Source organism: Daucus carota, chromosome 9 (genome assembly GCF_001625215.2).
Source record: "Daucus carota subsp. sativus chromosome 9, DH1 v3.0, whole genome shotgun sequence".
NCBI lineage: Eukaryota > Viridiplantae > Streptophyta > Magnoliopsida > Apiales > Apiaceae > Daucus > Daucus carota.
In genome coordinates, this window is record NC_030389.2 from 13,495,503 (window position 1) to 13,519,531 (window position 24,029).

The 24,029-nt window shown below is 32.1% G+C and overlaps 2 protein-coding genes across 2 annotated transcripts; both read right to left on the reverse strand.

Annotated features, from left to right (window-relative positions):
* Nucleotides 1-11,668: 11,668 nt before the first annotated feature.
* LOC135149426 (uncharacterized) lies at nt 11,669-14,876 on the reverse strand. Its single transcript, XM_064085145.1, has 2 exons — nt 13,694-14,876; nt 11,669-12,865 (listed from the first exon to the last, which is right to left on the reverse strand). Exons 1-2 carry the CDS (start codon nt 14,723-14,725, stop codon nt 11,669-11,671), a joined length of 2,229 nt encoding a protein of 742 aa, XP_063941215.1. The 5' UTR covers nt 14,726-14,876.
* A 4,108-nt stretch (nt 14,877-18,984) lies between these two features.
* Nucleotides 18,985-21,091, reverse strand: LOC108201290 (disease resistance protein At4g27190). The gene is given in 2 exon segments (XM_064084178.1): nt 18,985-20,096; nt 20,099-21,091. Coding segments are annotated over 2 exon segments (1,449 nt in total). The 5' UTR covers nt 20,982-21,091; the 3' UTR covers nt 18,985-19,530.
* Nucleotides 21,092-24,029: the final 2,938 nt, after the last annotated feature.

Below are 24,029 nucleotides of genomic sequence, written 5' to 3' on the forward strand. Positions count from 1 at the left end.
CTACTTGAACGGCAAAAAAACATTTAAATAGAGGTAGACAAGTTCTTAAAACGAAGTTTCTTAAAGAAAATTCATTTTCTAGAACCGCTTGTAATACATTGTTGGTGATTACTTTGAGTTACAGAGTATTCCAACTTTGATGGCTGCCACACTCCATGGACAACACATATTGAGTTTCATGGATGACTTCAACATATACAACCAAATGAAAATGAATAAGGAGGACACCCGAAGGCCAAAGGTGTCAATTATAATTGACTTTTGTGTATACCCGATGTGATTTTTTCGGACTAAAACATTATCTATGACCATGCCAATAGTGAATACAATGTCTAATTAAGCATATCTTTGCAAAATAGGATTAATAAAAATATGAAAATAGTATCAGTATATATGATATCACATTCATAACTTTGGATAAATTTCACATGTATTACTCTTGTCAAAGCAAATACAATGTATATATAACCTGCACAAATATCTCATAGGACATCTAAAATAAGTCGGATTATAATTATATAATTATATTTAAATACACAAATAATTATTTTTAAATGATCAAAAAATTTAAAGATGTTTCTCAAGTATACTATATTCATTATATACAATGCATAATATGGGTAGCACTCCATAGCATACCCTCTTATATGGAGTTACGTAGCACACCATTATAAATATATACGTAATATATAATTTATTATATTTTTTATGAAATATAATTGCAAATTTTGATTATTGAACCGAAAACGAAGTTATACAATTTTTTTTATTCCAAAGATCATCTAAAATTATGCAATATCTCAACATGATTCTATAACAGAATAATAATCATCCAGAATTATTCTGTTGTAGAATTAGTTCCGAAAATATACCTTTTTCCATCAAATTTTAAGTGTTAAATTAATTAAAATAGATATATTATATAGTATTCTATATTAGAATCACGTTTTATATGTATTCTATAACAGAATTTATAATAAAAATGATGATTTATAGTGGCGCACTATGTAACTCCATATAAGGAGTCCCTCGAATGTTGGCCTGCATAATATTACTTACAGTATATAAACACACATATCATCTTTTTTTGTTTCAAGTAGTTTTCCTTCATCCTTCCATAATGTTGATCCAATCTAAATGAAAATCAAATTGAACTTACAAAAGGCATTTAATAAAATTGTTTTCCACATTTCAAAAATAAGACTCTTTTGAGAAATGAAGCCATTCATAATATTACTTTATTGTATTAATTGAAGTGGGCATGATTTTTCTTTTTTTTTAATATTATTTCTTTACTAGACTCTTTCAAGTAATTAAATATAATAAATAATAGAAAATAATGACATCAACTCTACATTCTCATTTGAGAATATATTTAAAATTGTTAATTATAGTATCTTTTCGTATATTTTACCATTCCAAATAATAAAAAGTATTAAAATAATATTTTTATTTATAAGAAATAACAACAAAAATTTGAAATATATTTTTATCAATGGTTCTATATATATTATCCTCATTTGTCCTCATTCAATTTTTACAAAAAGTCAAGAGAGATAAAAAAATATTGTGGATCGAGTGAATTCAAATTAGGCAATAGTTTTCATACACCCTGGTTGAACACAACTAAATCAAATCTAATAGCTTTTATTATAGTAAACATTAGGACCGGGCCCAAGCCAACCTAGCCAAAGCTTACTAGTCTAATCCAAGCTTTATATATATATATATATATATATATATATATATATATATATATATATATATATATATATATATATATATATATATATAAAATATTTTACCATTTCAAATAATAAAAAGTATTAAAATAATATTTTTATTTATAAGAAATAACAACAAAAATTTGAAATATATTTTTATCAATGGTTCTACATATATTATCCTCATTTGTCCTCATTCAATTTTTACAAAAAGTCAAGAGAGATAAAAAAAAATATTGTGGACGGAGTGAATTCAAATTAGGCTATAGTTTTCATACACCCTGGTTGGAGACAACTAAATTAAATCTAATAGCTTTTATTATACTAAACATTAGGACACGGCCCAAGCCAACCTAGCCAAAGCTTAGCAGTCTAATCCAAGCTTTATATATATAATACTCCTGAGCCCAGACCAATCATTATACCCTCAGTAGCCCAACTTATTTAGTGAAAAATTTTGGAAAGAAGAAGCTATGATCTCAATGAATTCTGGGCAACTGGTTGGTACTTAAATTAAAATGCTATGTACCTAGTAAGAAATTGTAAATATTTTGTGCTTCATTTTTACCTAATTGCAAGAATTTATATGTTACATCCTTTTGCAATTTCTAGTGATTTTATTGGGTAATTGACCTAGATCTATTACAAAAAGGTTGTTTCAAATAATAGTTTTCTACTTACCATTTGTTTTCTATATATTCTCAAGTTATCATGTGATTGTGTACATTGACCATAGGATAGTGAAAACATAATAATGGAAATTTTTCTTCAATTAGTGTTACTATGATGATTACTTTATATTAATGTTTGAACTCAATAGTATTTAATATTAATGTTTAACTTAAAGAAATGAAAAGAACACATTCTAAGCACAACTAACTATTTGATGATATTTCTACAATCTCTAGTCACTAAAAGGTGCATTATTTAAAAATTAAATGGCTCTTGTTAAGCTCATTTTCTATATCTTAGCATACTTTGTCTCCTTTTATCTGACAAATTCGGTTAAGTATGGAGGCATTGAGAACAATCACACACACCAAAAAAAAAAATGTTACTATTTGGGTAGGTAAGCTAAGCCTTGTGTCTCCATGGATACCTTGTTGAATTGAAGACACATAGACAAACATAATGAAGACTCGAATGATAAAGTGAAGCTTACAAAAGTATAACTCATTTGATTATTAATATAGCTATAGTCAATGTATATTCCTTATACATATGAAGCATTTTACTTCAATATATATATATATGTGTGTGTGTGTGTGTATAGACATATATATACATATAGATAGATAGATATTGATGTTATTATAATACCGTTCTAGCAAGGTAAGAAGACTCAGTCTTATATGTATTCCACTTGTTTTATTAACATGTATACCTTGAATCTAGTTTATCTTAATGAGCATGTTCTATATCTTAATGAGCATGTTCTATGGTTTTGAGTCTACTAATATGTCATGTGATATATAGTCTATCTTATAAAGATATGTACATTGGATTTCTACAATAACATCTTTTAAGAACAGGAGAATATAGTGTGCTCAATTCATGATGTCCATTTCCTTTTAAACCTAAAGCTTTAAATATTTACACATTACAATGAATTGGTCATCATATTCTCTATAGAATTCTAAATTCGACGCATACATTTCAGGTGCACCCATTCATCGGAAAACCAGCATGGCTCGACCTGTTCGTGGATAAAACGTTCTTTGACGTTTGTTCAGTTCATGACTTTTCCAAAAATTACCGAAACAAATACTGTATTAATTGTGATTTAGCCCTTTGTCAACACTGTGTTACATCATATTCACATGATGGACACGTACAATATATTAAAGCTTTATCAACTTGTCGAGAAGAATGTGGTTCGCGATGATGAAATGAAAAAGTACATAGATTGCACCAAGATTCAGGTATGTGATAGAAATGATGATAAATGAAATTTATAAAGTGTGGAAGTTAAGTATTTTCAAGCTCAAGAGATGTCAAAGGCATGACAAAAAAATGAAACTAAATAAATTATTAGTTCTTCATAACAAGGTTAAAGAGAAGTAGTCACATGGGGTGAAACGGAGAGTAGAGATAGAAAATAGACTAGGGGGCTAAAATTTTATGTATATTAATTGCAATATTACCTTTTTATATTATTACCATATGTTAGAATACTTTTTGAATAATGTCCCACTCTGTTTTTCCTCGTTTGATCCATGGTATATTCCATAGTCAAACTCTAGTGAAATAAATTAGCATCCAATGTCAGAGTTTTTATACTTGAAATCAAATTTTGTAATGACACACAATTTATAACCTTACATATATATATATATATATATATATATATATATATATATATATATATATATATGTATATATATATATATAGGCCAACATTCCAGAGAGGGACTCCTTATATGGAGTTACATAGCGCGCCGCTATAAATCATCAATTTTATTATAAATTCTGTTATGGAATACATATAAAACGTGATTCTAATATAGAATATTATAGAATATGTCTATTTTAAGTAATTTAACACTTAAAATTTGATTAAAAAAAGTATATTTTCGAAACTGATTCTACAACAGAATAATTCTGGATGATTATTATTCTGCTATAGAATCATGTTGAGATATTGCATAATTTTAGATGATCTTTGGAATAAAAAAAAATTGTATAACTTCGTTTTCGGTTTGATAATCAAAATTTTCAATTATATTTCATAAAAAATATATTAAAATATATATATTATGTATATATTTATAATAGTGTGCTACGTAACTCCATATAAGAGGGTATGCTATGGAGTGCTACCCTATATATATATATATATATACTTCTCATATATATATATGACATATAAATTCTTATAAAAGTTACTGTAGGGTCACTAACTAAATATATATGTCATAGACAAGTTAATTCAATGCATAGTTCAGGTAAATAATTAAAAAAATTCCACCCATCAACGGTAGTTGAATTTCTACATAGAAGTTTTGCCTTGACACTTACTCTTGACGGTGAAATAGTCTAATACAAAGATAACAAGATCAAACTATAATTTGTCAAAAAAGATATACACTTATTATAATTTATAATATTGTTGAATTCTATGTATGGTCGGGACTACAGCCTTACATTTGCAACAAGCTGTCGGTTTACTCCCTTAAACCTTTTTCACACAATGACTCTGGCTGTTGAAAGATCTACATGTGACACATGTAGAAGGATTTTGAGCAACCCATCCCGCCATCGCTATTGCAGCATCAGTTGCAAGGTAACTTATGTATACAAACACGCAAAAGAAAGTGTTCATTTTTTATATGAAATCGTTTTAGATTGACTCATATATATATATAGAGAGAGAGAGAGAGTTAAGTTCTATGGAGTACATAAAAACATTGGAGTATTGGAGTACAAATCATAATTTTTTAGTTTGATCCTATATAATATCTTTGATTATCCAAATTTTGATATAATCTATCATTTATAAGTTGTCTTGCACATAATTGTCAATTAATCATTAATATCTTTCAACTTTAACAAGTATTAAGATTATTGTTCTGCTTATTAGTTATATTGCAGAACATAGAGTCCTATGATTTATAAAAGTAATTATTCTACCATTTGATCACGATAGTTTATGTTGCAGAACATAATGTGTAGGTTGTCAAATATTTACAAATATTATTGAACAAAAAAAATTGAAATTTAGATGACTAGATTATATTTTATCAAACTTTGTACTTCAATACTCCAATTTTTTTTGTACTCCATAAAACTTAACTATATATATAGAGAGAGAGAGAGGGGGAGAGAGAGGGTGTATCAACGGGTAACTCATTTATTTGAGTAACCGCGCTCAACCCTACGATCATTGATGATGAGAAGGTACACTATACTTGCTTTTTTCTACCGCCATGTGTGGTAACGGCAACATTGGGCCAGGCTGGACGTGTGTATCATATGGGCCAGGGCTGGACACGGACGTGTGTATCATATCAGTATTTAATTTAGTTATAGTTTCCTAATAAGATAATTTTAAAACTTTATGTTTATACTTTATTTTATTTTTACACAAAGCAATATAATTTCATGTATAATTATATTTTTAAAATCATTCTCGTATAGTAAATTTATTATATTATATTTTGTATTTTGTGTAATATTAGTCGTGTTCAGTGTTTTTTATTATATTAGGTAAAATTCTTATATATATTTATAATTAAATTCTTAGGTTTTTTAATTAAAATAAAATTTTATTACTATAATTTTATGAAAAGATGGGGTTATTTAATTGTTCATGTTCTTTATTTTTATAACTATATTTTATATAATTTTATATATTTTGAAGATTAAAAATAAAATTGCTATAATTTTCCTAAAATAATATGTTTAGTAATTACACATGTTCTGTATTATTATAATTATGTTCAGTATTAATTTAAGTATGTTCTGTAATATAAATAAAATCTATATACATGTAATGTACTGTAATTTTATATTAAGATTATGTCTGTACTTCTGTATGTTCTGTATTTTTACAATTAAGTGTTGTAATCATGTAGGTTCTGTATTTTTATAAATATATTCTATACTTTTAACTGTGTTCTGTAATTAATGTAAAAATATAAATATCTGTAACGTAATTTTATCAAAATATTGTATTTTGTAATTAGGCTTTATGCATGTTCAATATAAAACAGATCGCAGTAAAATATGAAAAAAAAAATGATAATTGTTGTGTGTGCACAGTGTGGAAAAGCCCGTATGAAAAATATAACTGTCATTCTGACATGATCCAGTACTACAAGCAACACATAACTCATGTGGGTAAAATAATATAATAGTTGTGGTTAAAAGTTACGTGCTTACTATTTAAGTGGTTACCCGCTGGGAACGCCTATATATATAAAGTTATATGTAGACAACTTTTATTGGAGACCGTGAAGACCACTTATGTTGCAATCAAAACACTATAAAATACATTGTTTTGTGATGTATGATCAACAAATATCATGTATTCATTAAAATTGTTGAAAATCATCTATATTTCATAAGTATATAATGTATGTTCTGCAAGTTGAACAATGTCCTGCAAACTAAATTTATTTCGTAGAATATAACATTTTGTAATGTTCTACATGCGAAACTTATATGATATTCAAGATTTTAAAGTGAAATAATGATTTTGTACAACATGATGTGCAAAACTATACGTTTTGCAATGTTTTTATGCAATATTTGGTCTCCACGGTCTCCAATAAAAGTGGTCTTCATAGAATTTTAATATATATATATATATATATATATATATATATATATATGCGTATAATTACTTACTTTAAAAACTAAACTATCTTGTTCGGGTAATAGCATTCTCAAGAAAGGCCAAAAGCTCGGATCCACCATTTCTAGCGGTCAAAAAGAGAACATGATCAAATATCGAAAGAAACACAATTGCCCCTAGCCATCAAGTAGTCAAGAGGTGGGAATCAAAAGAAATAAAAGAAAAGGAACCCCTCAAAGGGCTCCCTTCTTTTGATTTACTTTAAATTCAAGACGGGTTGTTTCCAGCATACTCTTAAAACTCATTTTCAAATATTACTAATTAATAAACTGAATAGGTTGATGTTATGTTTATTGAGATTAAGAACTATCAACCTTGTACTCAATGTCAACCAATAACTATAAAATTAATATTCTAGGCTTTGTAGTATATATTATGTTGGATTTATAATGGAGACATTTTAAGTCTTTCTTTTGCTCTCAATATTAGTTTTTCCAAATCACAAGCAAAAATATTCATATAGAAAGACATGATTGTGTAACTCCAACTTGTAACAATGACATAACGAGATTTGTCATTTACATTGAGTAGTCTTAAAGACAGGGCGGTGCGTCAAATTGTAGGTGCCCTGTGCAAAATTAAAAATATGCGCCCCAACAACAAAAAAAATATATTAATTATATAAAATAATTAAAAGTAATTATTTTTTTTATTATTTTGACATAATTATAAAAAATTAAAAAACGGGAAAAACAAGTACAAAAATAGTAAGATATAATAATTATAAAGAAATATAATCATACAAAAACTAATTTAAATGTAAAATTTATTAAATTTTGATGTAAAACTTTAACTAACTGATTTATTAATTTTAATTTAACTTTTCCATTGAATATATAAACATTAAATAGAAACCTAATTTAAAATAAATTAGATATTCAAAAATTGAATTATTAAAATAAATTGATTAGTAATTAGTTATCTAAATTACTAATCAAACAGATTAATATTCTTATTACACATTTTTCTTATTAGTTTTATTTAAAAAAATTATAAATTATTTTATCATTAAGACTAATATAACATTTTTTTAATTTTGCTAAGATAATATTCAAACAACGCATACATATACAATGTGCCCCTCAAAATTATGGGTCATGTTCTGTCCAACACCTCGAACACCTTCCGGCACGGCCCTGCTTAAAGAACCAGGTCTAAGCTAGTAGTATAAATCAAAGATATAAATTATCAAAACTGAAAATTATTGTCTAACAAAAAGGTATTAAGTTGGTACAAGAAAGAATGCATATAATTTTATCTTGGTTGAGAAGTTTGTCACTCTGTTGGTTGGTGAGGTATGTTGCTTATAAATTCTTGATAGGACTTAGACTTCTTTGTAATCTCACATCATGTACTTTATGGTAGCGGAAGGGCTTGTGATGGTCCTAGTAAATGGACTGAGAGATAGGTGAATGTTTTGCTCAATTTCACTAATCATTAAGCACTTAATAAGGGCGAGCCATCTCATTAAACTGCAATGTGATTTAAAAACCATTGCCCTTATAAAAATATATTTGAATTAAATTTTTATAAGAATATTTAATATCTTAAAAATTTATCACAACAACTTTTAGTTTTTCTTTGATTAGAAAATTTATTGCCTCTCCCACAACACTCAAAAAAAGCAGATTGGTATGTACTTGGCAATAGTGGGTCCTACAACACCATCCTTAAAGGATAGGACTACATGCCTTCTAGGTCCTCGCTTCAACATCACTTGGCACTCGAATTCTAATTTTAGGATCTTAAGCCTTGAGGATGAGAAAAATGTTAATTGAGTAACCCAAAAATATGACTTGAGGATCAAAAAAATTTGACTTATATTTTGGCTACTATTTATAGTCTCTCAAAAAAGCTTGACAGGTTTTTCCAAGATAATAAGGATGTCTTTGCATGGAAAATCATAAATATACTATGAATTGATCCCCAAATATTGACCAATATGCTAATTATTAACCCAAACAAAGAGTATTGAATAAGATGAACCGAAGTTCTCTACTTGAACGACAGAAAAAACATTTAAATAGAGGTAGACAAGTTCTTAAAGAAAATTCATTTTCTAGAACCGCTTGTAATACATTGTTGGTGATTATTTTGAGTTACAGAGAATTCCAACCAACTTTGATGGCTGTCACACTCCATGGACAACACATATTGAGTTTCATGGATGACTTCAACATATACAATCAAATGAAAATGAATAAGGAGGGCAAAGTTGTCAATTATAATTGACTTTTGTGTATACCCAATGTGATCTTTTCCGACTAAAAAACATTATCTATGACCATGACACTAGTGAATAAAGTGTCTAAGCATATCTTTGGAAATAGTATTAGCATATATAATATCACATTCATAACTTTGGGTAAATTTCACATGTATTACTTTTGTCAAAGCAAATACAATGTATATATAACCTGCATAAATATCTCATAGGACATCTAAAATAAGTCCGATTACATTTAAATAATTATATTTAAATACACAAATAATTATTTTTAAATGATCACAAAATTTAAAGATGTTTCTCGAGTATACTATATTCAGTATATACAATGCATAAAATTACTTACAGTATATAAACACACATATCATCTTTTTGTGTTTCAAGTAGTTTTCCTTCATCCTTCCATAATGTTGATCCAATCTACATGAAATCAAATTGAACTTACAAAAGGCATATAATAAATTTGTTTTCCACATTTCAATAAGGAGACTCTTTTGAGAAATGAAGCCATTCATAAAATTACTTTATAATATTAATTAAAGTGGGCATGATTTTTCTTTTCTTCTTCTTAATATTATTTGTTTACTAGATTCTTTCAAGTAATTAAATATAATAAATAATAGAAAATAATGACATCAACTCTACATTCTCATTCGAGACTATATATTTAAAATCGTTAATTATAGTATCTTTTCGTGTATTTAATCATTCCAAATAATAAAAAGTATTATAATAATATTTTTATTTATAAGAATTAACAACAATAATTGAAAATATATTTTTATCAATAGTTCTATATATATTATCCTCATTCAATTTTTACAAAAAGTCAAGAGAGATAAAAAATATATTGTGGACGGAGTGAATTCAAATTAGGCCATAGTTTTCATACCCCATGGTTGGACACAACTAAATCAAATCTAATATCTTTTTTTATAGTAAACACTAGGACCGGGCCCAGCCAACCTAGCCAAAGCTTAGTAGTCTCATCCAAACTTTATATATATAATACTCGTGAGCCCCAACCAATCATTATATATATTACCCTCAGTAGCAAAACTTATTTCGTGGAAAATTTTGGAAAGAAGAAGCTATGATCTCAAGGGATTCCAGATGTGGGCAACAGGTACTTAAATTAGAATGCTATGTACCTAGTAAGAAATTGTAAATATTTTGTGCTCCATTTTTACCTAATTGCAAGAATTTATATGGTACATCCTTTTGCAATTTCTAGTGACTTTATTGGGTAATTGACCTAAATCTATTACAAAAAGATTGTGTCAAACAATAGTTTTCTACTTACAATTTGTTTCCTATATATTCTCAAGTTATCATGTGTACACTGACCATAGGATATTGAAAACACAATTATCAAAAATTTTCTTCAATTGTTGTTGCTATGGTGATTATTAATGGCACAGTGTTTTAGGATTATTGTTTTTACGTTGATGGTAAAATAATGTGGATTTTCTAATAAAATTTCAAATAATTGATTAACTAATAACGTTGAAATAATTTGCTCTAAGTGAACTCTATCTGATCTCCGGCGCTGCCACGCCTTCCTCCTTAAACAGTCTCTTTATGTAATGGTTGAGATCCGGAACTTGTCTCCACGGATGCTCATCAGTTAAGAAATATCCCTTTCCTGTATTTGTATTCAAGCAAGTGAAATTCTCTGCTCTGGGACACCCGAATAGATGAAAATTTTCTAATTTGGGCATATTGATGTTAGAATATAAGATCCTGGAAAGGGCCATTCTCTAACACCTTGAGGTTTTAGGAGAATTGGTCACTTAACATGGTATCAGAGCTTAGGCTCGCGGGAGACTCTAGTTCGACTCCCAGTGACCCCCAATATTCTCAGAATTTGTTAAGGACACGAAGGCAATGTTATGCCCCAAAAAGCTGGGCGCCCGTGATCCACTCTCGACCCATAAATGGGCTTTCGAGTGAGGGGAAATGTTAGAATATGATCCTGGTAAGCCCTCCTCCTAACTCCTTGTGATTTTAGAGTAACTGGTTCCTTGACATGGTATCCGAGCCAGGTTGGCGGAGGACTCGGGTTCGATCCCTGCCACCCCCAATATTCTCGTAACTGGTTCCTTGACATGGTATCAGAGCCAGGTTGGCGGAGGACTCGGGTTCGATCCCTGCCACCCCCAATATTCTCACAATTTATAGTGGCACGAATGGCAAATTAATGCTCCAAAGATGAGCGCCCGTGATCCACTCTTTGACCCATAAATGGGCTCTCGAGTGAGGGGGAATGTTAGAATATAAGATCCTAGAAAGGACCATTCTCTAAAACCTCCGCCAACCTGGCTCTGATACCATGTTTCCTATACCATGTCAAGGAAACAGTTACTCTATAAACCAGAGTTGAGGGAGTGTGATAGTCTTGGCATTTGCGTCAGGAGTTTCATCACCCTTTGCATCTTCCACAATGTCTTCTAATAATCTGCAATTTGATACTTTCAAACGATAGAGTTTTTGGAGATTTCTGAAAACAGAGCACGTGAAGAGAGTAGAGAATCCACAGTTATAAACTTCCATATGCCATAAATCCGGCATATAGCAGTCGTAATTTGCACCGTGGATGAAGGTTTTTAGGTCTGGCATATTTCTGAGTTCAAGTAACCCGAGTTTTGAGAGGCAGATACTAATATGTTCACTCGTAACAGAAGTTTCATCTCCCCTTGCATACTCAAATATGCCTTCTAACATTCTGCAATCCTGAACAAGTAAGTTTCTTAGACTTCGTAAACTTCCAGAGGCTGACCACATGAAAAGAGAAGAGAGCCCACAATTACTGACTGAAACAGAGTATAAATTTGGCAGTAGGCACTCATGATTTGCACTGTAGATAAAACTCTTGAGCTTTGGTAGATCTTTAAGAATAATTGTATCGAGTTGAAAGAGTGTAATAGTCTTCTTGTTCATGCCAGAAACCTCATCACTCCTAATATTCTCCACAATTTCTTCCAAAAGAGCACACCTTGATATTTTCAGAATTTTGAGACACGTGAACTCTGAGAATGGAAAAAGAGAAGACAATCCACAATTCTCAACTTCCACTTCCCTTAAAGACGGGACAAAGCCCTCATGATTTGCATTATGAATAAAACTTTTCAGATTTGGTAAATCTCTTAGAACAACCGTCTCCAGGCGAGAGAGTGTCATAGTCTTCTTACTAATGCCAGAAACGATGTCATCCTCCACAATTTCTTCCAACAAAGCACAACCTGAAATTTCTAGTTCTTCGAGTTGTTGTAGACTTCTAAAGCTTGAGAATGTGAAAAGAGCAGAGCATCCGGAGTATCTGCAAACTCTAAGCACCTTCAGCCTTTGGAACTGTAAAGATTTCAGCTCAGGCGACCAACATCTATTCAAAATGAGTGTTTCAAGATTATGTAATTGAGGCTGCCATTTAGACGGAATTTGCATCTCGTGATCACCGCTTATATTCAAGCTCTTTAGTTGGCTGGTGAACTCTATAGGTTCCAGGTTAAATCTCCCACAGCTGATTAGTTCCAAATCCACCAAGCAAGGGAATTCAACCTACAAAAGAATTCATGTCATTTTCTATTCGCATAAATCTTAGGCATGTCCAAAAGTAATGTAGGGTTACCCAAATATATACTCCATCTGTCCCTCTCATTTCTTTACCGTTTATTTTTTGCATTGTTTGACACACACTTTAATACGCATATAAAAAATACTAAAATAGTTTCACAACATAAAATTTCTTTTTCGCAGAAAACTTTAAACATTAAACTTTTATTTAGAAGAAAAAAAAGTTCAAAATAATTATCAAACTATATTTTATGAGAGCATTAAAATGCGTGTCGAACCCCCGTCCCCCAAAGTATTGAGGGGGATAGAGGGAGTAATAAACATTTCAATTTATAGTAAATCAGTAAATTATATTAAATGAGAACTCTCATGATTATCCTATTTGTATCATTATAATAAATTAAATTTGAAATCTATTAGTATGGAAATAACATAAAAAAATGATAAGAAATATGAAAAGGAGGGAAGTAAATGTATAATTACTAAAAATTAGTGTACGTGCCCCAAAATATAAAACCTTTTACTCAAATGACATGACAGACGAGTGGCTGCTTTTTTTAGACAATTTAGATTTATAAGCTTTGCAAATGACCCTCTGATTTTTAGACAATTTAGATTTATAAGCTTTGCAAATGACCCTCTGATGAGACAATAAGTGGCTGATTTTAACTAGACGGTTTATGTGCGCACAGAGTTCCATTATAAAACTAGCATGGTCGAATAATACAACTACTAAGGTAAAACATAACATGATAACAATAAATTGATAAAAATAGAGACCTGCATGTATCAACAGGGTAAAGCGCAACATACCATTATATGGAATAGAGGTTGAAACCGGGAAGAGGGCTGCATCATGGCGTCTTTATTTTCCCTGCGGAAGCTTCTGAGTCTCGGCACTTCGCTTAGCTTCAATTCTTTTAAATTGGAGAAGTTTATGATATCTTCATTGCTTGAGCCATCATTCATTACTATTGCTTCCATCACAGGGCAGTCTTTTATTATCAACTCTTGCAGCTGGGTGAGACATTTTGCAACAGAGTAGCAGAAGAGGTATTTTAAAGAGGAACATCTTTTGATTATTAAATAGGATAGTTTAGAAAAAGATGTCTGCTGAATCTCACCCTGTGACATCCTTGCTAGATGCTCCGTTTCGTCACATTCTTCAATGTGCAGCTTTTTCAATTCTGTGAATGCTTCCTGGTTGCTGTCCAAGATACTACTCACATTAATATCACTCTGCTTCAATTTCACATATTCAGCCTTCTTTACCAGACTTTTCAAGCTTTCTTCATGATAGCCTAGCAACTCAATCGATGTTTTGTAAGACAAATCTGCTCTTTCATAATTTGACCAATCCTCACCCACACATATATTAAATAATACTAGATTATCAAATATATTTGTATTTTGAAAAGGCTCAGATAATTCAAATTTTATCTGCAAACTTTTCAAGTGGGGTAGTTTATTAATCTCGACCAAAATCGGTTTCGCAACAACAGAAATATCTTCACGCCAAATCACCAATCCACCAGGTATATGCAATTGTTCTAGTCTGGATAGGCTGGATATGTTGTTTGGCATGATTTTCACTTCCGACCCCTTGATTTCTAACTTTCGAAGGTATTTCAGGTTTGATAAATCAAGAGGTTTTTGGAAAAAGCTATCCAGAATGCAGAGAGTTTCTAGGTTTTCAGGAAACAAGCAACCATTCGTGTTGTTAAAGTTGTTGTAATTATGTAAATCAGAGTTTGTGTATATCAGAGTTTGTGTATATGTTTCAGTGTGTGAGGTGTGGAACAGAATAAGGAACAAGAGGTTTTTTTTTTTAATTTCTGTTATCATTGTTCAATCTTTTGTCTCCTTTATATAATAGGAGAATACAAACCAAATACATGAATGATAAAAGATACATGATCAGATACATCTCCTTAATTCTATGAACCATACTTAATGCACTCCTCAACTTCCATAATATTAGTTTATCCAACATATTCCTCCCTTAAACTAATTCCTTGTGATCCTTCATTCCCATCATCCTTTTGTAAGCATCCAGCAAGGCTTTGGACATTGGTTTAGTGAGCACATCTGCAACCTGATCTCGACTAGCAACATGACGTAAATGCACATTCTTCTCCTTTACATGCTCCCGAATAAAATGGAATCGAACATCAATGTGTTTACTCCTTTCATGATGCACTGGATTCCTGGCAAGCTCAATTGCAGACTTGTTGTCGATGCAAACTTCAGTTGATCTCTGTTGTGGAATTCTCAAATTACTAAGTAACCTTCTTAACCAAATAGCATGACAAACACAGTGAGAGGCTGCTACATATTCTGCCTCACAGGTTGATAATGCCACTATCGGCTGCTTCTTAGAATACCATGTAAAGGCAGTGTTTCCCATAAAAAACAAGTAACCAGATGTGCTTTTTCTTTCATCCACATCTCCACACCAATCACTATCAGAATATCCCTGCAATTTGTAGTCCTCAGTTCTGGAATAAAACAATCCCAGAGTTTTTGTTCCTTGGATATAACGTAGAATTCTTTTAATTGCCTTCCAGTGTGACTGTTTCGGATCTTCCATAAATCTGCTCATAATTCCAACACTATATGCAATGTCGGGTCTTGTGCATGTAAGATATCTCAAGCTTCCAACCAAACTTTGATATAAATTTGCCTCCACTGAATTTCCTCCCTCAAATTTAGAAAGTTTTGTACCCAATTCCATGGGTGTTGCTGCTGGATTACAGTGCTCCATTCTGAACTTCTTCAATATAGCATTAGCATATGCTTCTTGAGATATAAAAATTCCTGATTTTTCTTGCTTTACTTCGATTCCAAGAAAAAATTTCATCAAACCCAAATCTGTCATCTCGAATTCTTGGGTCATCTCCTTCTTAAACTCCTTAATCATCTCTTCATTGTTGCCCATAAAAATAAGATCATCAACATAAAGTGCAACGAATAGTAAATTACCTCGTCTTTCTTTGACATAAAGAGCAGCTTCATATGGACATTGAACAAATCCATTTTTCTTAAAGTAGGCATCAATGCAAGTGTTCCAAGCTCGTGGCGCCTGTTTTAAACCATATAGTGCTTTAAACAATCTCAACACCATTCCTTCTTTACCTGGTTTTGCATATCCAGGTGGCTGGTTCACGTACACCTCCTCTTCTAGCTTGTCGTTTAAAAAGGCTGATTTTACGTCCATCTGGTAAATAGGCCATTTGTGTTGAGCAGCTTGAGATATCAGCAGCCTTATTGTCTCCATCCTTGCTACAGGTGCAAAAACTTCATCATAATCTATTCCAGCCTTCTGTCGATAGCCCTTTGCTACCAACCTCGCTTTATATCTTTCTACTTCTCCTTGTGCATTTAGTTTCTTCTTATAAACCCATTTAACATCGATAGGTTTACATCCTTCTGGAGGTTCCACCAGTTCCCAGGTTTTGTTCTTCTCAATAGCTTTAATTTCATCATCCATTGCTGCTTTCCACATCTTATCTTTTACTGCTTCTCCAAAATCTATGTTTTCTGCATCAGCCACCAAACATACTAAGTGCACCTCACCATGTTCATATATATCTTGTAAACTTCGAGTTCTAGGATTTCTCGGCTCATCCTCATCTGATTCTTCATTTTCAGCATCAAAACTTGTTGCTGAAATCGTAGAAATCTGAATATCATCTTCTGTTGTTTCCTTATCATGTGCTTTACACCAACTCCATACATCATCTTCTTGTATCTTCACATCTCGACTCACAACAACCTTCATAGCAACTAGATCAAGTAGTCTGTAGGCTTTTGTTTTCTCATCATAGCCAATAAAAATATATTTCTTGCTTTTATCATCCAACTTTGTTCTCCTCTGATCAGGAACATGTGAATATGCCACACTCCCAAAAACTTTCAAGTGTGAGACAGTAGGCTTCCTGCCACTCCATAATTCTTGAGGTGTTTTATTCCCCAAGTTTGAATGTGGGCAGCGATTCTGAATGTAAACAGAACACTGCACTGCTTCTGCCCAAAGTTCTTTTGGCAGTTCCTTGCTCTTTAAAATTGATCGAACCATGTCTAGAATTGTTCGATTTTTCCGTTCAGCCACGCCATTCTGCTGTGGTGAATAAGGGGCTGTTAAGAACCTTCTAATGCCATGTTCTTCACAGTATTCTGTAAAAGCAATTGAAGTATATTCTCCTCCTCTATCAGAACGCAATCCCATGATTTGCATTCCTGTCTTCTTTTCAACCAACACTTTGAATTTCTTGAAAACTTTTAATGCCTCAGATTTTTCAATTAAGAAATAAACCCAAGTTCTTCGAGAATAATCATCAATAAAAGTGATGAAGTACCTCTTGGAGCCATATGATCCAGGTGTGATAGGACCACATATATCCGTATGCACCAACTCGAGAGGCTTTGAAGCACGATAAGTCGCCTTTTTCTGGAATGAACTCCTTGTTTGTTTTGCCAGCACACAATCTTCACAAAAACCGCCTGTATGATCCATGCTTGGTAGTCCATGAACCATTCCTTTGTTGGCCAACTCCTTCAAACCACCATAGTGTAAGTGGCCAAGTCTCTTGTGCCATAAAGTTGCTGTATCTTCTGATTTTGCTTGTAAACATTTCTCCTGTATGTTCTTCAGATTCAGCTTCAACATTCGATTTGGAGACATTTCAGTTTTAGCAACTGTCCTGCCATTTTTGTCCTTCAAGCACATGACTTTATCTCCCATAAAAATTGAGTATCCTTTTTCAATTAGCTGTCCAAGACTCAGAATATTATTCTTCATGTCAGGGACATAATACACATCTTCAATTTTTCCTCGTTGGCCATCCTTTCTAGTAAAACATACTTCACCCTTTCCTTTTACTTCAATCTTCGAAGAATCTCCAAATGACACAACTCCAGAATTTACTTCCTTCAGATTAGTAAAGAGATGTTTGAGGCCAGTCATATGATTGCTGGCCCCACTATCAAGATACCACATAATATCATCTTCAGGAATCATACCTTTGCAGGCCATTAGTAGAACACCTTTGTCTTGTTGCTCCTCCGTTTCGACTAGATTTGCATTTTCCTCAACCTTCTTGTTAAACCAGCAGTCTTTGGCATAATGTCCAAACTTTCCACAATTGTAACATTCTACAGATCTGCTTCCTCTTCCAGAATATGATCTTCCACCTCTGCCACGGCCACGTCCTTGACCACGCCAGTTTTGTTGATTTGTCTGCACTTTCTCTTCAAATCTGTTGTTTACAGGACCTCTTCCTCTGCCTCGAGTAAAAAACTGTTTTGCACGTCCACGTCCTCTTCCTCTACTGTATTGCGTATATAGGACTTTATCTTTGTCTTCAACTGAGACATCAGTTTTCAATACTTGAGATTCTGTCTCCTCCTTCTTTAGTAATCTGTCTGAATATGCTTGCAGAGATCCCATCAGTTGATCAACAGTCATGGTCTCTATATCATTTGACTCTTCACTAGAGATTCCAACAAGTTGCAATTTTGTATTCAAAGATCTTAATATTTTTTCATTCACACGTGCATCTTCAATCTTTTCTCCATAATTCTTCATTTGATTTACAACAGAGGAAACCCTCGTGAAGTAATCCAGGACTGATTCCGTATCTTTCATACATAAAGACTCAAATTCACCACGTAGAGTTTGTAATCGTACCTTCTTTACTTTGTCAACACCTTTAAAATTGTTCTGCAAAATCTCCCAGGCCTCCTTTGCTTTTGTTGCAGATGCAATCTTCTCAAACATGCCTTCATCCAGGCCCATATGTATAATAGACAGAGCTTGCTGATCTTGTTTTCGAGATTTTGCCAGATTGTTTTTCTGCGCTTGATTCAACGCTCCTTCATTCTCTGGTTCCTCGTATCCTTTGTCAACAATTTCCCATGCCTCCTGTGATCCAAGCAAAGCTTTCATCCGAATACACCAGTGGCTATAATTTTCTTTGGTAAGTTTTGGAACAGCAAAAGAGTTATTCATGTTTGTAGAGCTCTGATACCAAGCTGTTGTAATTATGTAAATCAGAGTTTGTGTATATCAGAGTTTGTGTATATGTTTCAGTGTGTGAGGTGTGGAACAGAATAAGGAACAAGAGGTTTTTTTTTAATTTCTGTTATCATTGTTCAATCTTTTGTCTCCTTTATATAATAGGAGAATACAAACCAAATACATGAATGATAAAAGATACATGATCAGATACATCTCCTTAATTCTATGAACCATACTTAATGCACTCCTCAACTTCCATAATATTAGTTTATCCAACAAAAGTGAGTCGGGTCACAGTTATCTAAAATCAATGTCCTCAGTTTACCCAAGGGTTGAAGAAAGAATTGCAGGTTCGAAGAAGGATAGCTACGACCTACAAGATGTAAAAATCTCAAATTCGCAAACATAGTGAAGCAGCCGTCTAATAATTGTTGTTTATCATTGCTGCGTTGTATCCACAAGCTATGCAGATCTGGGCAGACAAGATCATGAGGGATATGAATATTATCACCATCCAGATCTAGACGTAAAAATTTGGTAGTGACAAAATCAGCATCAGCGTCAAGCAACCGCGCGTCACATGTTACGTGTGAAAATGCAAATTTTGGATCTCTGAACGCTATAGATCTCCCTACATCTCTGATGACATCATGAAGTTTGATACTATCATCTTCTTCGGAATCGAGCAACAAAGAAGACGATCTGAGAGTATCAACCATTGATAGTACCCGAGTTTCCCCAGAATCCCAGATACAAGGTGTGACCCTGTTGCCAACTGGATCAGCTTAGACATCGGGATGTCAGCATCTTCGTCGAACAAGGAACACAAAAAAAGACACGACTTGGCATCGCCGTGTAATTTATTGATACTCAATTCTACACAAGCATATACTTGTGGTTCTACTCCAGGAATGTTTACAAATTCACCCTTCTCTAGTTGTTCAAGTGCATCCACCCATGAATTGTGAGTTTCGAATTGGAGCGCTTTACTGATCGCTTGAATTAAGAGTGGTAAACCCCCGCATTTATCACAAACTTTCTTTGCCAGAGATTCATCATGCATAGAATCAATTTGAGCAGAATTGACAATATTCTTAAACTGATCCCACGCTTCATCACTTTGCAGGGGTGTAATCTTAACAAGAGTCTGGCACTTGTTACTTAAGCATACTTTTTCCTCTCGAGATGTCAAGAGATTTTGGAACCCATTGGACTGTTTCCATCACCAAAGGGAATTCCAATAACATCTAGTGGAATTTCCCTCCATACATCGTCTAGTATGACGAGGGTCTTGCCCGCATTCAATAAACTTTGTTTAAGCTGAGAGGCTCTGCTTTCCACATTATCTTCCGATACAAAGTTGCAATCTAGATGCCCAGCAATCTGTTTCTGTAAGTGTATTACATCCAGCTTTTCATTACCCACGTTCCCTCGTGTGACCTTGTTAAAGATCTTCTTCTCCTCAGCATCTTTCCATAGTTGTTCCATCATCCTAGTTTTCCCCACTCCTGGCATTCCATATATACCAAGGACCGGAGAGCTTTCAGTGATTAGCGCATGCCATAGCTCCACATAAGCATATTTTCTGGATTGAAATTCCTGAAACTCGGTATTAGTTTTGGGTAAATTTTCACCTGGCGCAAGATGTGCAATTTCATTAGCCAGGAGCTCCTTTCCGGAATTAATGAGCTCAGTTAGCCTCTCAGTCTTCTGCACCGCCTCTCGGCCAAGTCGAAAACGAGAGACGGGGTTGGGAATAGGCACACACTGAATGCACCTGCATGAATGTCTGTTTTTGTATTTTTCTGCAAACTTATGGGCACTCTCCTTGATTTCTTCAGCCTCTTTCTGCCACTTATCTACATGAGGCTTGATTAGTTCACCATTAGCTCTTTCTGCAGCAACTTTTGTGGACACCCTTTCCTCCTCAGTGTTAGCTTTTTCAACTTGGGAATCGAGAGTCTTAACAAGATCCTTGTAACAGAACATGTAACGGAATCCACGGAAGATGGCATCAACTGCAGCATTAGATATTCTATCCACTAGTTTCCCTACGCTTGGAATATCAGATAAACCAACCATGATTCTTTTTTGGAATTGTCAAAGGAAAAAAAGAGATTGAAAGAAGGGTAAAAAGAGCACAAGAGCAAGGAGTTTTTAGATTGAATTAATGGGATAGTAAAATCTTGAGATCGAGGATTAATCCACAGGCATAATGCACCTCATAATATATTATTATCTCATTTAAGTGCGTGTTAGATCCACTCCTTGAGGGCAAGCACATGTTTACGATTTTAAATTAATCTTAAATACTCCATAATCTCTAGTTTACAGCCTCGACAGCTTAAACAAGTCAAGGCATAAGATGCTTAGGATTAGATCCACTCTTTGGTACTACCTTATGCTTAGAATTTTAAACTATCTAAACTCTTAAAGGCCTCGAGATTTTAAGAAGACATAGAATGCCTGGCTATAGTCTGCTAAGCGAGCAAAGTATATGATAAAATTTTATCGGTCTTTCTAAGGTATACCCAAGGACACACAATAAGCTCAACTAAAGAAATATTATGCTTATTAAGAAGATGACAAGTTATAGTTTAAACAAATAAAAATATCACCTTTACCATGAGTAGATCAATATTAATATTAATTAAAAAATTGATAATGCACGAGGACTGACTCAATTCTAAAAAAAGAAGTGATGTACAGGTTTTGGGATAAGAAAGAACTCTGCAAGAGATTCTTGTTTTTTAAAAGAAGCATACTGACATTTACCTTTATCACATATTACATCCCATGATCTTTTTTTTATATAGTATAATTGTATATATACATATTTTTCTTTATTTTTATTTTTAAATTTGGTCTGATCATACATAAATTAGAGAAATCTAAGAATTAAAATTTTATTTTATAATGTTAAATATTTCTTAGGGAGAACAAATATTATTTTCCGGGTCGCCAAATTTTTATACTACAATTTTCCTCCAGAATGTAGACCTCCCTACGCCGGCCACATCTCCTCCTTGTCACCTCTTCCCTTTAGTCATTCCAGGTTTACGGGGACACCCTACACGTCCTCATAGCCCTTCTTCATCACCTACTCTACCTCTACAAACAATGACACTTGTCTTTCACTCCTGAAAATTCAGATTATGACTCATCTTCATTGGAGTATAAAAGAAGAATGCAAAAGAAAGATAAAGGAGGTCCGGGCACACCCACAAAAAATCTTCTGGTGCTGGCCATGAGCGTTCCGGCATCTTCAACAAGTTTTCGTCAGCCATCATATGGCGCCGCCGGGGACGGCCATGCCTACCTGATGTTACACACCACTATATTATGAAGATCTCACTGAAATTTTCTTGCAGTACCACAACAACATCTAGGTACAACTTAGGCTAGAAATAAATCTTTGATCATGTACTCACTAGCTAGGTCATGACGATTAATATCATCAGCATCACTATGCCATGCCTCGAAAAAAGCCTCATCGATTTGGATCCCAAGCCAAACAACGAATATATGTGGCCTACGTGGCTGCGGCTCCTTCTCTCAAATAACCAACATATATATATATATATATATATATATATAATATAGGAGGAAGATCCTAAGAAAACTCAGCTTATCAAGAAAACCGAGAAACCCACTTAATCACCGTTGATTTTATAATCATAATATAAATAATAATTTATCAAAAAATCAATCAAATCTAATTCATAAGGGATATTATAGTAATCTTCTACATATATTTAATGCATTCAATTAGTACATATATTTAATATATTCAATCAGTACATTTAATAAGATATGTAATTGGTTGATTTCCTTTTCTATATTATCCATATCTCAATCAATCAATCAGTAGTATTAAATTTGAATTTCAAATTTCAAAATATTCACCTTGCTAAAAGAATGATCGAATATCTTAGAGAATCTTATTTATATATTTTGCGTTATCTTGGGTATGATAACGAATCTCTTACCATTATTATAGCGGATCATCTAATAATTTTGTTTATTACGATCTTTTAAGTGTTTTACTAATAAATTTAATATTTTACCAAGATTCTCTTAAGTGCTTTACTAGGATTCTTTCAAGTGTTTTACTCATTTAAATATATTTAAGATTTTCTGAGATTCCTTTAAGTGTTTTACTAATTTAAATTAAATATTTAAAATAAGTTTTTCCTAAGATTCTTTCAAGTGTTTTACTCATTTAAATCTATTTAAGATTTTTTTGAGATTCTTTTAAGTGTTTTACTAATTTAAATTGAATTTTTTTAAAGATTTTTATAAGTGTTTTACTAATCTAAAAAATTAAAGATTTTTCAAGATTCTTTTAAGTGTTTTACTGGTTTAAAATTATTTAAGATTTTCTAGGATTCTCTTAAGTGCTCTAATAATTTAAAATAAATTTTTTTTATAAGATTTTCTAGGATTCTTTTAAGTGCTTTACTAATTGAAATTGAATAATTTTTTAAGATTCTCTTAGGTGTTTCACAAATTTAAAAATATTTAAGATTTTCCAAGATTCTCTTAAATGTTTTCCTAATTTAAAATTATTTAAGATTTTCTAAGATTCTCTTGAGTGCTCTATTAATTTAAAATAAATTTTTTCCTGAGTTTCTTTCGAGTGTTTTATTCATTTAAATATATTTAAGATTTTCTGATATTTTTTTAAGTGTTTCACTAACTTAAATTGAATATTTTTTAAGATTCTCTTAAGATTTTCTAGATTCTTTATGTATATGACTAATGTGAGATTCTATAAGGTATTTTATATCCATAACACACAAGACTTATTATTTATATAAATTTGTAAATGACTAATGTGATAAAAAGATTTATGTATACTATTTGGTTGAATCTTTACTTCAAAATATTTAATTTTAATGCTAAAAGAATCCATTATAAATATAAATATTTTTGACATAAGTTATTCAATGTTTAAGCCCTTAATTTTATTTATATATTCTAAAATCATTTTTATTTATTTTCTATATTATTCATATCTCAATCAATCAGTCAGAGCATTTAGTGTATATTAAATTTGAATTTCAAATTTTAAATTTCAAAAGATTCACCTTAATAAATAGAGAAGTTTTATCACATTATTTTAGCATT